Raw genomic sequence first — 14,441 nt, forward strand, 5'->3', positions numbered from 1 at the left:
CAGGTTTGTTTCTGGATAACTGGAAGACTGTTTTTACTCTTTTATTTTTTAAAAGAAATTTATCGATCCATCCATCCAACAAATGTTCACTGGCACTACCATATAGGAATTCTCAACCTCATAAAAAGAAACACTACTTATTTCTCTGAGCCCTTTCAGTTTATTGAGTCCCTGTTATGTTCCAGAATCTCTGCAGGCACTGAGTTAGGATAAAACAGATAGTCTCTATCCTGAACTGATGAGGAGGTAGAAAATAAAAATTAATGTTGTTTCTTCAGCAGCATCTGTGTGTTTAAAAAGAACTGCTCCCTCACTGTTGCTTCAAGATCTCCCTTTGTCCTAACTCCAAACAGGGTTTGGGCCCCACACAGACATAAAGATTTGGCCAGATCCACTGGTCTTAAGTGGCCAAAATAAAGGCAGAATTTACAAGTTTCCCTTCTTAAATTAAGTCACTTTATTTACTACTTTAAAAAAAAAAATCTGATCTTAAGCATTTCATTATACAACATGGACATTTTCTTGGATCCTATTTTGAGTTGAGTTTAAAAAAACATTATCAAGAATTTCGTTGGAAATTTTACTACAATGAAGAGAGAGTCTAAAAAAAATACCCACTAAAAACGCAAATTAGGTCCTGAAGAAAACACTGCAAGACAATACGGTGGTTGTTTGAACAGGAGGCAGGACTGCTGTATCCGGGGATTTCCACTTACCTCTCTCTAGCAGAATTCCAAAAGAAACCATCTTATCTGCACTCCATCCCTGCATTTCTCAATCTTCCCTTCCCGAGAAGCCAAAGTGGGCACAAATCTACTTACACCAAGCCGGGCAGGAATCCTTCCCTTTCTCTGCCCAATAAATCAAAGTTGTCAGGAGTTGCCTCAAATACTCTCACTCTTTCTCTCTGTGCCCCTGGAATTTCTAAAATGGAAATAAAAGTACTTCCCTCATAGGGTTGTTTGGAGGATTAAATCATTGACTTTGTTTATCCAAAGATGAAGATCCAGCTAATTCACACATCTGAATTGATGCTAACTTAAGACCTAAAGTCCAACTTATAAAAAATCTAAATGCATAGACAGGGGCACTTTGATAACTAAAGCAGAAATATCTTGCAAGGAAAAGAAAAATCAGAACATGACAAAAAGGAGTATTGGAAAATCAGAGTTTTAAATAAAAAGACATATAAAACAAACTGTTGACATCAATTCCCATATGTCCTTAAGGATTATATGATCATAGATTCTTCAGTTAATACTATTTGTGTTGCTGGGGCAGGACATTTCACCTCTCACATCCCTGAAATTCTCTCTCTCAATGTTGTCCTTTAGGTTAAAGAGATTTTGGTTAAAAGGATGCTTTAAATGTAGCTTAAAATCAACAAAAATTATTTCCTAAATAGCTTTCAAGTGATCCCAAACTGACCCAGATATATTGGGGTGTACTAAATTATGAATTAAAAGACTCACTCATCAGGACTTCCTGGTGGTCCAGAGGTTAAGAATCCGCCCGCCAATGCAGAGGATACAGGTTTGGTCCCTAGTTTGGGAAGATTCCATATGCTGCACAGGAAATAAATCTGTGTGCCACGACTACTGAGTCTGCACTCTAGAGCCTGTGCTCCACAACAAGAGAAGCCACTGTGATGAGAAGCCCTCACACCTCGACAAAGAGCAGCCACTACTTGCCACAGCTAGAGAGAGCTCGTGGGCAGCAACAAGGCCCAGGGAAGCCACAAAACAATAAGAACAAAACCTCACTCATTGACCTCAAGGGGCTTATAATCAAATTAAGGAATCAATATCCAAATAAATGTTTACTAAGTCACATTGCACCGATACTAAGGATCAAGGAGAACTGAAGTAATCAGAGATGGCTTTGGAGGGATGGGGGACTCAGGTCAGGGTGGAGGAAGGGAAGAATCTGAATCAACAGAAGAAAAGGCACAGAATGAATATGAAGTCTTTGCTTTACAAAGTCTATGTTCTTTCTTTAACTTTAGTCCTGAACTTTGCATCTGTCTACAATGCAGGAGACCCGGGTTCGATCCCTGGGTTGGGAAGATCCCCTGGAGAAGGAAATGGCAATCCACTCCAGGACTATTGCCTGGAAAATCCCATGGACAGAGGAGCCTGGTAGGCTACAGCTCATGGGGTCACAAAGAGTCGGACACGATTTAGCGACTTCACTTCACTTCAGTTTGCAACCTTGAACAAGTCATGTATTACCTTTACCTTTCAATAAATCCACAATTATTAAGAGTCTTCTATATATAAAGTATTGCACACCATTTAAATATTTTAGATTTTCCAGGTTAAGAAATGGGGAGGGGGGGGGCTTTAAGATCAAAGAAGACACAGCTCAAAACTAACTCCAATCTCATATCACCTTGGTTATAAAACAATGAAACAACTGAAACCTGTTCTCTTAAAGAGAATTTTTAAAACTTGCTGTTGCTATTTCACCATTCATCAATTAAAATCAAGCCCAGCATGAAACCTACATTAAACACATGTGTAACTTTTACTTGGATCAGTCATAGTGTGGGAAAAAATATATTTTTACATGAAAATTTCAGGACCTTGCTCCATTCTTCTCCCATTTGAAAACCATAGTTGTCTTTTGCCACTAAAAACAGTACTTAATTTGACAGCTGTAGAAATAGCCTGAGCCCTTCAATAGCTCATTTATGATAAAGCATTGAATTTATCTAGCAAAAACACAACACATGCATGGGCACTTCCTTTTGCCCTGTGTATTCTAAATCTCTGCCAACTGCAAAGGAAAGAAAGTACAGATGGACAGGATATCCTGAAATTATTTGGTTTGCCTTATGTCACTCCAGAGAGAAATCCTGTGCCTGATTCACAGAGAGAAATTCATATTAAGTAGAAATATCTAGGGTAGCCAGTCCTGGGGCTAAAGGCAGGCATTCCTCACCAGTGGTTCACCAGGGAAGCTTGGAAGGATGGGTTTGCCTAAAGTGAAATCAAGAAATCTTGGCTTCCCAGAATTCATTTCCCTCATTCCATTAAGCTCTTGGCTTAAGAGAAAGTGATTAAGGACAAAAGCATGCATGCCATTTCTTAAGAACACTAACAGTACCTCAAAACCTATTACACAAAATTACAATGGACTGAATTTAGAGTTGTGGAGGCATTTGAATATTCTTGTGTATTTGAACACAATTCCTTTAAAAAAAAAGTTTTTTTTTGGCATGCAGGATCTTAGTTCCCAGACCAGGGATTGAACCTGTACCCCTTGCATTGGAAGACGGGAGTTTTAACCACAGACATTCAGAGAAGTCCTAGAAACAACTCTTAATGGTACTATATATATATTAAGTCATTGCACATCCAATACATTTCAGCAAATACCACAGAGGACCTAATAGTATGTGTTTGATACTATGCTTGGTACTGAGACTATAACTGGCTTTTTTGTGATGCCAAACAACTTAATCACTACAAACCTGTAATTTCATCTGTGTAAGTATGTGAAATATGCATAGCTATGGTGAAGATTTAAAGAGCCAATGAATATAAAGTCCTGAGCCTCCATTCAAATCATAGTTTTCTTTTCCTTCTTTTTTAAATGATTACATTGGTAAACAAGACACGCAGCCCAGTAATCCTGAAGCTCTAGTAGAAGATACAGACAATGGCCCGACACAGTGACAGTGATGATGATGATGATGATAAGGATCTAATAATAGCAGCTAATACTTATTTAGACTTTACTATGAGCAAGGCTGGTGGCTCAGATGGTAAAGCATCTGCCTGCAGTGCGGGAGAGCCGGGTTCAATCCCTGGGTTGGGAAAATCCCCTGGAGAAGGAAATGGCAACCCACTCCAGTACTCTTCTTGCCTGGAAAATTCCATGGACTGAGGAGCCTGGTGGGCTACAGTCCATGGGGTCGCAAAGAGTCGGACATGACTGAGCGACTTCACTTTCCCTATGAGCAAGGCATTACTCTAAGCACATAGCTCATCAATCAACCGTTGTAACAACCCTCTGAAGTAAGTGACTAGGGCCATGGTGAAAAAGTGAAAGTCTTTTAAGTCGCTCAGTTGTGTCTGACTCTTCATGAAACCATGGACTGTAACCTGCCAGGCTCCTCTGTCCATGGAATTCTCCAGGCAAGAATACTGGACTGGGCAAGCCATTCCCTTCTCTAGGGGATCTTCATAACCCAAGGATCAAACCCAAGTCTTCTACACTGCTGGAGATTTACCATCTGAGCCACCAGGTAAGCCCCAGGGTTATGGTAGTTGACATTCAAATATGTGGGAATATATTTGAATATATCCTCTAAACCTCATTCTTGAGTGGCTGGAAAAGCACCTTCTAGGAATTAATAATATTAAGCACGTAAAATGACCCAAGGTTGTGGGGCTGAGACGGTAAAAGAAGTTCTGAGCAAAACAAATTAACATGCAGGAAGGCCCAGAGCAGAGAATGCACACGGATGATCGAAGAACTGGAAGAAGCTCAGTTCTGGTGATATCTATCTGAGGCCACCAGCAACGTATAAATTCCCGTGTTCGGAAAAGCAGCTACTGGATAGACAGAAAAACAGAAGTGTTCTCAGGAAAGGCAGGGTGTCCTCAGTGTGATAGGAGTTCCTTGGGTGGTACTCTGCCAGGGAAACCCACCTGTTAGCAGCAGCCTGTACTGGGGAATCCTCTGAACCGGCTTGAGCAGGTAGTGCTTGAGGGCCAGATTAGCACAGCGTGGGCTCACCTGAAAGGAAAGGCATCCAAAGTAAACACGAGCATTTTCCTCCGAAGCAAGAGACCCAGATTCAAGTTCTTGGGAAGCCAAGTTTTAAATAGCCAGCAACTCCAGGAGGGGGTTCATGGAGATACTCCCTTTATTTTAAGGCACAACTCCTACGCTGAGAGGGAGACCGGAGCTGACTCACCATGGAGCCCACCCTCTCTTGTAGGTAGGTCTCTGAAATCACTGATTGATGAGGAAATTCCCAGCCCAGAAATAAAACTACTGGGAACTGAATTCAAATAAACATCAGAGCCTGTTGTCAATATACTCATAATAACAGCTGGTACTGGGGAGAAGGCAGAAAATAAAGACAACCTGAAAAACAGCCTTGCTAAACAAACCTCTTAGAAGCCTGAAGAATGTAAACTCTCCCAGATGAATGGCTACAACGGACAGCCCCAAATCACACTGTTTATGCAAACATTTGATTCTGGAACCCTTCTGACTTGACCATGGGACATTTGATTCTGCCTTTAAAGTTGTTTTCTATAGTATGTATAACAGATACTGGTGCCCACTTCTGAGCCCCACCTCCAATCTCCATAACAGGTATTAACTGTGGGGAGACAACAAAATGGCCAAGGGAAAATGTCCCCGCATCCTAAGACGTCCTGGGGTTCTTACACAGCTCAAGTGGGAAGGGAAGAGTTTTTTTCAGATTTGTTCAGAGGGTTCTATTTGTTTCTAAATATATACCTCCAGGGTCTGGTATGCAGGATAATTATGAAAGCATAATGACAATGCATGTTAAGAAAGCATCTGTTGTGCAAGCATCATTAGACATTGGACAGCTAACTTTCCCTGGTCTTATGTGTTTTTTTCGCTGCCAAGGCAACAGAACAACTCACTGAACAGTGATGAGAACCCAGGCCACAGCTATATATATAGTTATATCACACTTCCATTCTTAACAGCACGAAGACTTCAGGAGAAAGGAAAAGAGAGAAGAAAAGTCGACACATAATTTCAAAGTTTAATTACCATACAAATTAGAAGGAATCAGCAATATCTTAATACTTCTAAAACTTTTCTAGTTTGGTGTAAATGGAATTTACTGATAGTTTTAGCTTCAAAACAGAGAAAGGGGTAGCAAAACTGACGATGGTAGCAAAAATACCTCAAATTCTCTAACAACAGCAGCAAAACCTGGGTTTTTCTTGCACTGCTCATCCAACAAAGCTATATTCTTATCAAATTCTTTGATGTATGTGGAATACATTTTTAGATATGGTCCCTTCTTTACAAAGATATCAGCAATTCTTTGTTGTTCCGTCCTAAGGAGTGAAAAGGGATAGACAAGAAAAAGAGTCATTACAGAATCCAAAATATATCCATTGATAAGCAGAGTCCCATTTCCAAGCCATCAGTTTATCTTTTCTTCCTCTCCTTGTAAGAAATAACCCCTAATGCCCACTCTTTCCCATGTCGATTGTCATTATATTTTGCCTGGTCTCTGCCAGTCCTGACTGGTCTTTCCTGCTTATGTACAGCCAGAGACTTCAGAAAATTCAGATGAATTTCTAAGATAATTTTTTGTAAGAAGAATGATAAAGTACGGACCAGGAAATTCTCTGTAATTACACTGTATTTTAGCATGCCTTTAAAAGAGAGCTTTTAGTCACTCCTCAGTCCTTAAACTGTGTAATTATAGTTTTAGTCTTTCCTTAGCCCTTAAACTGTATAAGTATAAATTTTATACTTAGGCTACAGTGAAGTATTAATCACTATTTAGCATATTTTCCCAACATGTAGAGGCAAGATATTTCCAAAACAGGCAGAGGTATTTTCATGGATTATATATAAATAAAACTTAGAGGGAAATTTTTTTATCATGAAAGTAGGTGATACACAGTGTTGTTGTTCTAATAATTTGGGGGTTACCATGAACTTCAACAGTAAATCCAACTCCCTAAACCAAACTCGCCACCCACTTCTAAAGATGTCACCAAACTTTCTATTACTGTCTAACTATCATAATGGGCTTCCCTGGTGGCTTAGATGGCAAAAAGAATCTGTCTGCAATGTGGGAGACTGGGGTTTGATCCCTGGGTTGGGAAGATCCCCTGGAAAAGGAAATGGCAACCCACTCCAGTATTCTTGGCTGGAGAATTCCATGGACAGGAGAGCCTGGTGGACTATAGTCCACAGGGTCACAAAGAGTCAGACAGGATGGAATGACTAACACACAAATACGGGTAATGGCAGTCAACCTTTGGTATTGTTTTTCGGTTGTGAAATCTACAGCATCTACAATGATGTCATATATGTGTAAATTTTCTAAACCAAACAGAAAAATCTCCCTATTCTCTTGGTTAACGGTCTCCTTTAGAAAAGGCAGTTTCCTCTTTTTGAGGTTCCAAAAAGACAGACATTTTAAAATGTTTCCAGTGTGAATATATCAACTAAACCCTCCTCCCAGTCTCAAAAATCTTGATTATCAAAGGGCACCTACAGAAAGTTAAATTGGCCAAATACAGGCCCTTCTTGCTTTTGAGATGACATCACTAAAGAATTAAAAAATGTAGAGTACTGAGTTCAGTGCACCAGTGAATTCTGGCCATCTAACATGATCAATCTAGGGGACTTCCCTGGCAGTCCAATGGTTAAGACTACAAGCCTCCACTATGCAGGGGGCACAGGTTCAATCCCCAGTCTGGGAAATAAGATCATGCATGATGTGCTGTGTGGCCAAAAATAAATAAATATATAAATAAAGTGATCAATCTCCAGGTAATTGCCAAGAAAATTCAATATACTGAATAAACACAATGTAAGGAACAGCAAATCTCTGTCACATGCAGGTCCCTCCTGCCTTTATCTAAAACTGGAAACTCTGGGAAAGCTGGTCGGCCCATTTTTACCAGTTTGACATTCTTTCCTCCAGCTCCTTCAGGAGATCCCGATTGAGCTCATACAGCTGAGGCAAGTAGTACAGGATCTGATTTAGGATCCGGTCCTCAATCACTGGTTTCCCAAGTTGCCTGGAAGCATGGGCTACTGCACCCCGGAAATCCTGTTGCAGTTCAGAGGAGGAAAAACAATGTACACACACATACCACTTAATATAATGAAAAGCTTTTCCCCCAGTCACTCTCTTTACCACAACAATATAAACTGCAAACTATTTCCCGGGTAGAGTTCAAATTGAAAGCACCCACTTCCTCTTACCCCACTTACTTGGATAAGAAAGTACACACAAATACACACACACACACACACACACACACACACACACACACACACACACACACACACACACACCCCAAGTGGCTGGGGTGGATATTTGGTTTTTAAACAGAACGTGATATTTCTCTTAAATCTTTTGGTTTGATCTCCAAACTTAGCAATTATATTAAGGAGGTATCTGCAAATTATACTAGAACTCTAAGTAGTCCTCAAAATTATTCCAATACTGCTATATGAACAAAATCCATTTATTTAAAAGTCCCCAGAAGATCTTAATTAATTTTACATTGGGAGCATCCTTTCGTCCACTTTCAGTAATTATTTGCCAACTTCTGGGACATTCTAACTGAGGCATTTGGAGGGTGGTACATTCTTGATTATCAGAGAATATTGGATATAAGCCCTTGTTCCTATTTCACTGTATTTCATTGAGCTAGCTCCATTTTCCTCATCTGTTAAGTGGTTTATAAGACTTTAATTAGCTACTGCACACAAAGCTTTCTGCAATGTATTTGGCACACAGATTCAACAAAACATTATAACTCTGGACTTAAAACTCTCTCTTCCCTCTATCCAACCTCCCCATAAATTCACCAGAATTTATACTTTATAGAAATTAAAAATTTTTCTCATCACACATTATTTTTCCTTGACTTTTCCCTATAATAAGACTATTTATACCATGTTTTAAGACAAGTCCACCCTACTCCACCCTCTCTCTCCAGAGAATTTGGAAAGGGTGAGGCTGGAGATGGTAACTGGCCAGAATTCCAAATATCTTGAGGCCTACCCTCAGGATAAGTAAGACAATAGTAAACTGTATCACAGTCCTGAGGATTCAAAAAAAAATTGTTCCTTCTTAGAAAGGAAATTTAATTAAAAACCTTAAGGCAAAGGTGGAGTAAAACAGACTCTTTACTAGGCTTTATCTTCTTTCTCCTTTCTAACTGCTTCCCTTTAGGAATTCACTGGGCAAATCAAAAAACAAAACAAAAACCCTGATTTCTTCCCTGATCCCTTTTAACGCCCACCCTGTACATACACACACTAACCATTAGTATCAGTATTTCTTGAGCTTCTTGTAAAGGACAACAAACGTTAAAGTGAAGTTGCTCAGTCATGTCTGACTCTTTGCGACCCTGTGGACCGTAGCCTACCAGGCTCCTCCGTCCACCGGATTCTCCAGACAAGAATACTGGAGTGGGTTGCCATTTCCTTCTCCAGGGGATCTTCCCAACCCGGGGATCGAACCCGGGTCTCCTGCATTACAGGCAGAGCTCTGAACCACCAGCGAAGCCCAACAAACTCATACCTAATTTGAAAGTAAACAAAAGCTGCCAGAGTAATGAAAATAAAAACAACAGTAAACAAATGGAACCTAATTAAACTTAAAAAGTTTCTGCAAACCAAAGGAAACCATAAACAAAAGGAATAAACAATCCACAGAATGGGAAAAAATATTTGCAAATAAAGTAACCTACAAAGTATTAATCTCCAAAATATACAACTAGCTCATGCAGCTCTATGTCAAAAAAATAAACAATCCAATCAAAAAATGTACAGAAGATCTGAATAGGTATTCCTCCCAAGAAGACATACAGATATCCAAGAGGCTCATGAAAAAATGCTCAACATCACCAACAATCAGAAAAATGCAAATTGAAACTACAGTGAAGTATCACCTCATACTTTATTTTATTGGACTCCAAAATCACTGCAGATGGTGACTGCAGCCATGAAATTAAAAGACGCTTGCTCCTTGAAAGAAAAGCTATGACCAACCCAGACAGCATATTCAAAAGCAGAGACACTACTTTGCCAACAAAGGTCTGTCTAGTCAAAGCTATAGTTTTTCCAGTAGTCATGTATGGATGTGAGAGTTCGACTATAAAGAAAGCTGAGCGCAGAAGAATTGATGCTTTTGAACTGTGGTGTTGGAGAAGACTCTTGAGAGTCCCTTGGACTGCAAGGAGATCCAACCAGTCCATTCTGAAGGAGATCAGTCCTGAATATTCATTTAAAGGACTGATGCGGAAGCTCAAACTCCAAAACTTTGGCTACTTGATGCACAGAACTGACTCACTGGAAAGGACCCAGATGCTGGGAAAGATTGAAGGCGGGAGGAGAAGGGGACAACAGAGGATGAGATGGCTGGATGGCATCACCGACTGAATAGACATTGAGTTTGAATAAGCTCCGGGAGTTGGTGATGGACAGGAAGGCCTGGTGTGCTGCAGTCCATGGGGTTGCAAAAAGTCAGATACAACTGAGTGACTGAACTGACTCACCTCATACAGGTCAGGATGGCATCATCAAAATATCTACAAATAATAAATGCTAGAGAGTCTGTGGAGAAAAGGGAACCCTCCTACACTGTGGGTGGGAATGTAAATTGGTACAGCTACAAGGGGGACAGTATGGACGCTCCTTAAAATACTAAAAACAGAACTACCGTACGACCCAGCAATCCCATTCCTAGGCATCTATTTTATCAGGAGAAAATCATGCTTCAAAGGATACATGCAAATGTTTACTGCAGCACTATTTGCAATAGTCAAGACATGGAGGGACTTCCCTACTAGTCGAGTGGCCAAGATCCTTGTTTCCACTGCAGAAAGCAAGGGTTCAACCCCTGGTTGAGGAACCAGATTTTGTGATTCTGCATGTCACCCCGTACAACCAAAGGGGAAAAAAAGAAAAAAATGACTCCTCTTCTAAGGCATATTTTAGACAAGTCAAATGCTATGCTCGACAAGTGCTAATAAACCCTTCACTTAGTCCTCAGTGTGTTCAGTTGCTAAGTTGTGTCCAACTCTTCATGATACCATGCACTGTAGCCCATCCAAGGAATTTTCCAGGCAAGAATACTGGAGTGAGTTACCATTTCCTCCTGCAGGGGATCTTTCCTCGTCTTCTGTGCCTCCTGCATTGAAAGGTGCATTCTTTACCACTGAGCCACCTGGGAAGCCCTCAGTACCTGGGACTAACTTTATCAACCCAAATAGTCATAGTAACCCATAGGAACCAAGCTACTTCCACCAATAACTAAAGGACTACTTTTACAACTAATTACTGTAATATAAAATAAGGATTCATTACTTGTACAAACTAAAATTCAGAAAACCACACAAAACAACTCCACAAACCAAATGGATTGGGGCCAAATTCCACCTCCAAACAGCTTGTTTTTATCAGCACTCACATATAGTAAGAGAAAATACAGCTAACTTAACATTTTTGACAGTCATCAGGATTTCCATCAGGCAGAATTATAGAGAATGTATTTACATATCACAAATAACATCCTCAACTATAAATATACTCAAAGCACTATAGTTAAACATCTTCTATGGCGTTTTTTCATTTTCCCAGTTTAACGACTAATGTAATTAAGATGCAAGAGTTCCTTTTTCAGCATAACAAGAAGCAGTGTCCTTTCTTCTGATAGGTTAAATGATGGATATGTTTGTCTCTTGGCAGGAGGATAACTTTTATTTTCCAGTTAGAAGGCATTTCCTCAGCCAGGACAGTGACAGCAGACATTAGCTGCTAAGCAGCTTAAGAACCTGTTTGACACAGCTTTTGCTAGACTCTGCATTCCATGTCTGCCACCACTGCCAAAAAGGAAACTGGTTTATTTAAGACACAGTCAACAGAGACCAGCTAGTATGCTGCACTGACGAGTAAGGTGGTTACCTCTAACTTGGGGTCGTTGACACACATCTGGCAAACTGTGGGTTGTTTTTTTTTTTTTTTGAGTATTACTGGATAATGTCAGCAGTTCTGCAGGAACGAATGGCCCAAGATGCCATTTTGGGGGGTTCTACTGTGCTTTTCTTGGAAGAAAAGCTATGACCAACCTAGACAGCATATTAAAAAGCAGAGACATTACTTTGCCAACAAAGGTCCATCTAGTCAAAGCTATGGTTTTTCCAGTAGTCATGTATGGGTGTGAGAGCTGGATCATAAAGAAACTGAGCACCAAAGAATTGATGCTTTTGAACTGTGGTGTTGGAGAAGACTCTTGGAGTCCCTTGGACTGTAAGATCCTACCAGTCCATCCTAAAGGAAATCAGTCCTGAATATTCATTGAAAGGACTGATGCTGAAGCTGAAGCTCCAATACTTTGGCCATCTGATGTGAAGAGCCAACTCATTGGAAAAGACCCTGATGCTGGGAAAGACTGAAGGCAGGAGAAGAAGGGGACAACAGAGGATGAGATAATTGGCATCACCAACTCAATGGACATGAGTCTGAGTCGGCTCCGGGAGTTGGTGATGGACAGGGAAGCCTGGCATGCTGCAGTCCATGGGGTTGCAAAAAGTCAGACATGACTGAGCGACTGAACTGACCTGTGAAGCATGCAGGACCTTAGTTCCCAGACCAGGGATTGAACCCGTGATCCCTGCAGTGGAAGCACTGGATCTTAACCATTGAACCACCAGGGAAGTCCACCATGATGTTTTTTTTTTTTTAATTATGATAGCATGTCAAAATAAAAGAGAAATAATTATAAGAGCGAAAGAAGAATGTTTATGATGACCTTAACTGAACAGGGCAGCCCTGGCCCCCATCTCATTTTCCCACCCTGTGGGCCACCATCCCCTGAAAGCCATGTGCAGTGGCCACAATGCCAGATGTAACTAAGTCACACAGAAACTACACACAATCTAACTTCTCAGCTCTTCATGAACCTCGACCACTGCCAAACATGTGACACTGGAAGGAGGAAAAAAAATTTTTAATCGAAAGGATGATTACAACATATGTCTGGTTCTTCTTCTAAATGCTAACAGCCAGGATAATTTGGGAAAGTGTGATGACACTTGAGAGTCAGAGGCAAAACTATTTTGGGGCAGAAGAATCTAAAGTTGCCAACACCCCCTCTTGAATAAGTCAGTGAGGACACAGGACCATAGGACTAGTACTTTTAGTTAGATCCAGAGTGTACTTTTTCACACTAGAAAAGCTGAGGAATTAAAATAAATGGCTGTAGGGGAGCTATCGTATAAAAATGTTAGGTGCTGGCATCCCTGGTGGCTCAGTGGTAAAGAATCTGCCTGCCAGTGCAGAAGACAGGGGTTTGATCCCTGGTCCAGGGGTTTGACCCCACATGCTGCGGAGCACTCAAGCCTGTGCACAACTACTGAGTCTGCGTTCTAGAACCCAGGAGACAGAATTACTGAAGCCCACACGCCCTAGAGCCCATGTTCCACAAGCGAAGGCCACGCAGAGCCAGTAGAGAGGAGCCCCCGCTTGCTGCAATGAGAGAAAAGCCCATGGGGCAACAAAGTCCAGGCACAGTAAAAAATAAATAAATTAAAAAAATAAAATTAGTTTTAAAAGTTAGGTAAATGAGTGAGTTCTTTAAAATATCGACTACATATACTTCAGTCTATTCTTCTAACATAAAACCTACCAAAGAGTCTGTATGCAAAACAAGTTCCTAATTACCACCAATCTGGCCTTTTTAGAAGTAGAAATGGGTGTCTCAATTAAAAAGTGTAGTATAATATTATTCTTAATAATTTGAAGAAAACCTACAACCAGATAAACTTAAAAAAAAAAAATAGTCAGCTCCTGTGAGGTATTAACATACTAGTCTTACCACCTCTGATCTCCCGGGCAAAAGCAAGCAAAAATCAATGCAAACAAAATCGAGACTGAACATTTTAACGTAATGAAGCACAAAACAGATGGCCTTGTTCACCAGGTCAGACTTGATATCCCCAGGGCCAAAGAGAAGCAAGTGACTTAATGACCAGCTGTCCTGATTGGCATGACCTGACCTTAAGGCATTACTTAACCACTATGAAGACACAGTGAATTACAAAGACCAAATGGATATATGGGCAGACAAGGGGCTCTGTAGAGCTCCCTGCCTATATGAAGGGTACTAATCAATTCATATTAAGCAAAAGCAAAGGCGCTGCTAAGATCAGAGAGCTATGATAAATAAGCAAAAGGCAATGTGATGCTATGAAGTAAAAGTGGGGACGGGGGGGTAGGCTCCACATTAATAACTTGATTTTGTTCTAAAATGAAAATCTTTGACCAAGGAAGTTACTCCTCTCTTTCTCTATGTTCAGACCTGGTGATAATCTGAAAGCAAGCCAATAAACTCAGATACACCAGAGCCCATACAGCACAGCAGACATTCCAAGTAACAACTTTTAATCAATTTCTGAACATTCACTTAGCACGTGGGTTCAAAGGGACCAGAACTTAAAATCTGGCTTTGCCATTTAGTAATGGGGTACTTTTGGCAGTAAGGTCAGTTTCTTCATTTAAAAAACGGACATGACACCCATTTGACAGGGTTGTTATGAGGACTGAAACAGATAATTTATGTAACACGGCATGCTGCAAGGCGCACAGAGAGCACTCAGTAGACAGCCATTTATTTCATTAAAGGAGATTCAGTTATTTTAAATGATCACATGATCACCACTTACAATCACAAGTCCCTG

General features: G+C 40.5%; 1 protein-coding gene across 2 annotated transcripts in view; it reads right to left on the reverse strand.

The window, feature by feature from the left end:
* FGD6 (FYVE, RhoGEF and PH domain containing 6) overlaps positions 1–14,441 on the reverse strand; it is a 111,223-nt gene that overhangs the window by 36,241 nt on the left and 60,541 nt on the right. For both annotated transcript variants that reach the window (XM_042246620.2, XM_004006264.6), the window contains exons 6-8: positions 7,647–7,798; positions 5,903–6,059; positions 4,659–4,746 (exon numbers count right to left, since the gene is read on the reverse strand). In XM_042246620.2, the coding sequence (XP_042102554.1) occupies positions 4,659–4,746; positions 5,903–6,059; positions 7,647–7,798 (397 nt within the window). The remainder of the gene's footprint in view (positions 1–4,658; positions 4,747–5,902; positions 6,060–7,646; positions 7,799–14,441) is intronic.

This window comes from Ovis aries, chromosome 3 (assembly GCF_016772045.2).
Source record: "Ovis aries strain OAR_USU_Benz2616 breed Rambouillet chromosome 3, ARS-UI_Ramb_v3.0, whole genome shotgun sequence".
NCBI lineage: Eukaryota > Metazoa > Chordata > Mammalia > Artiodactyla > Bovidae > Ovis > Ovis aries.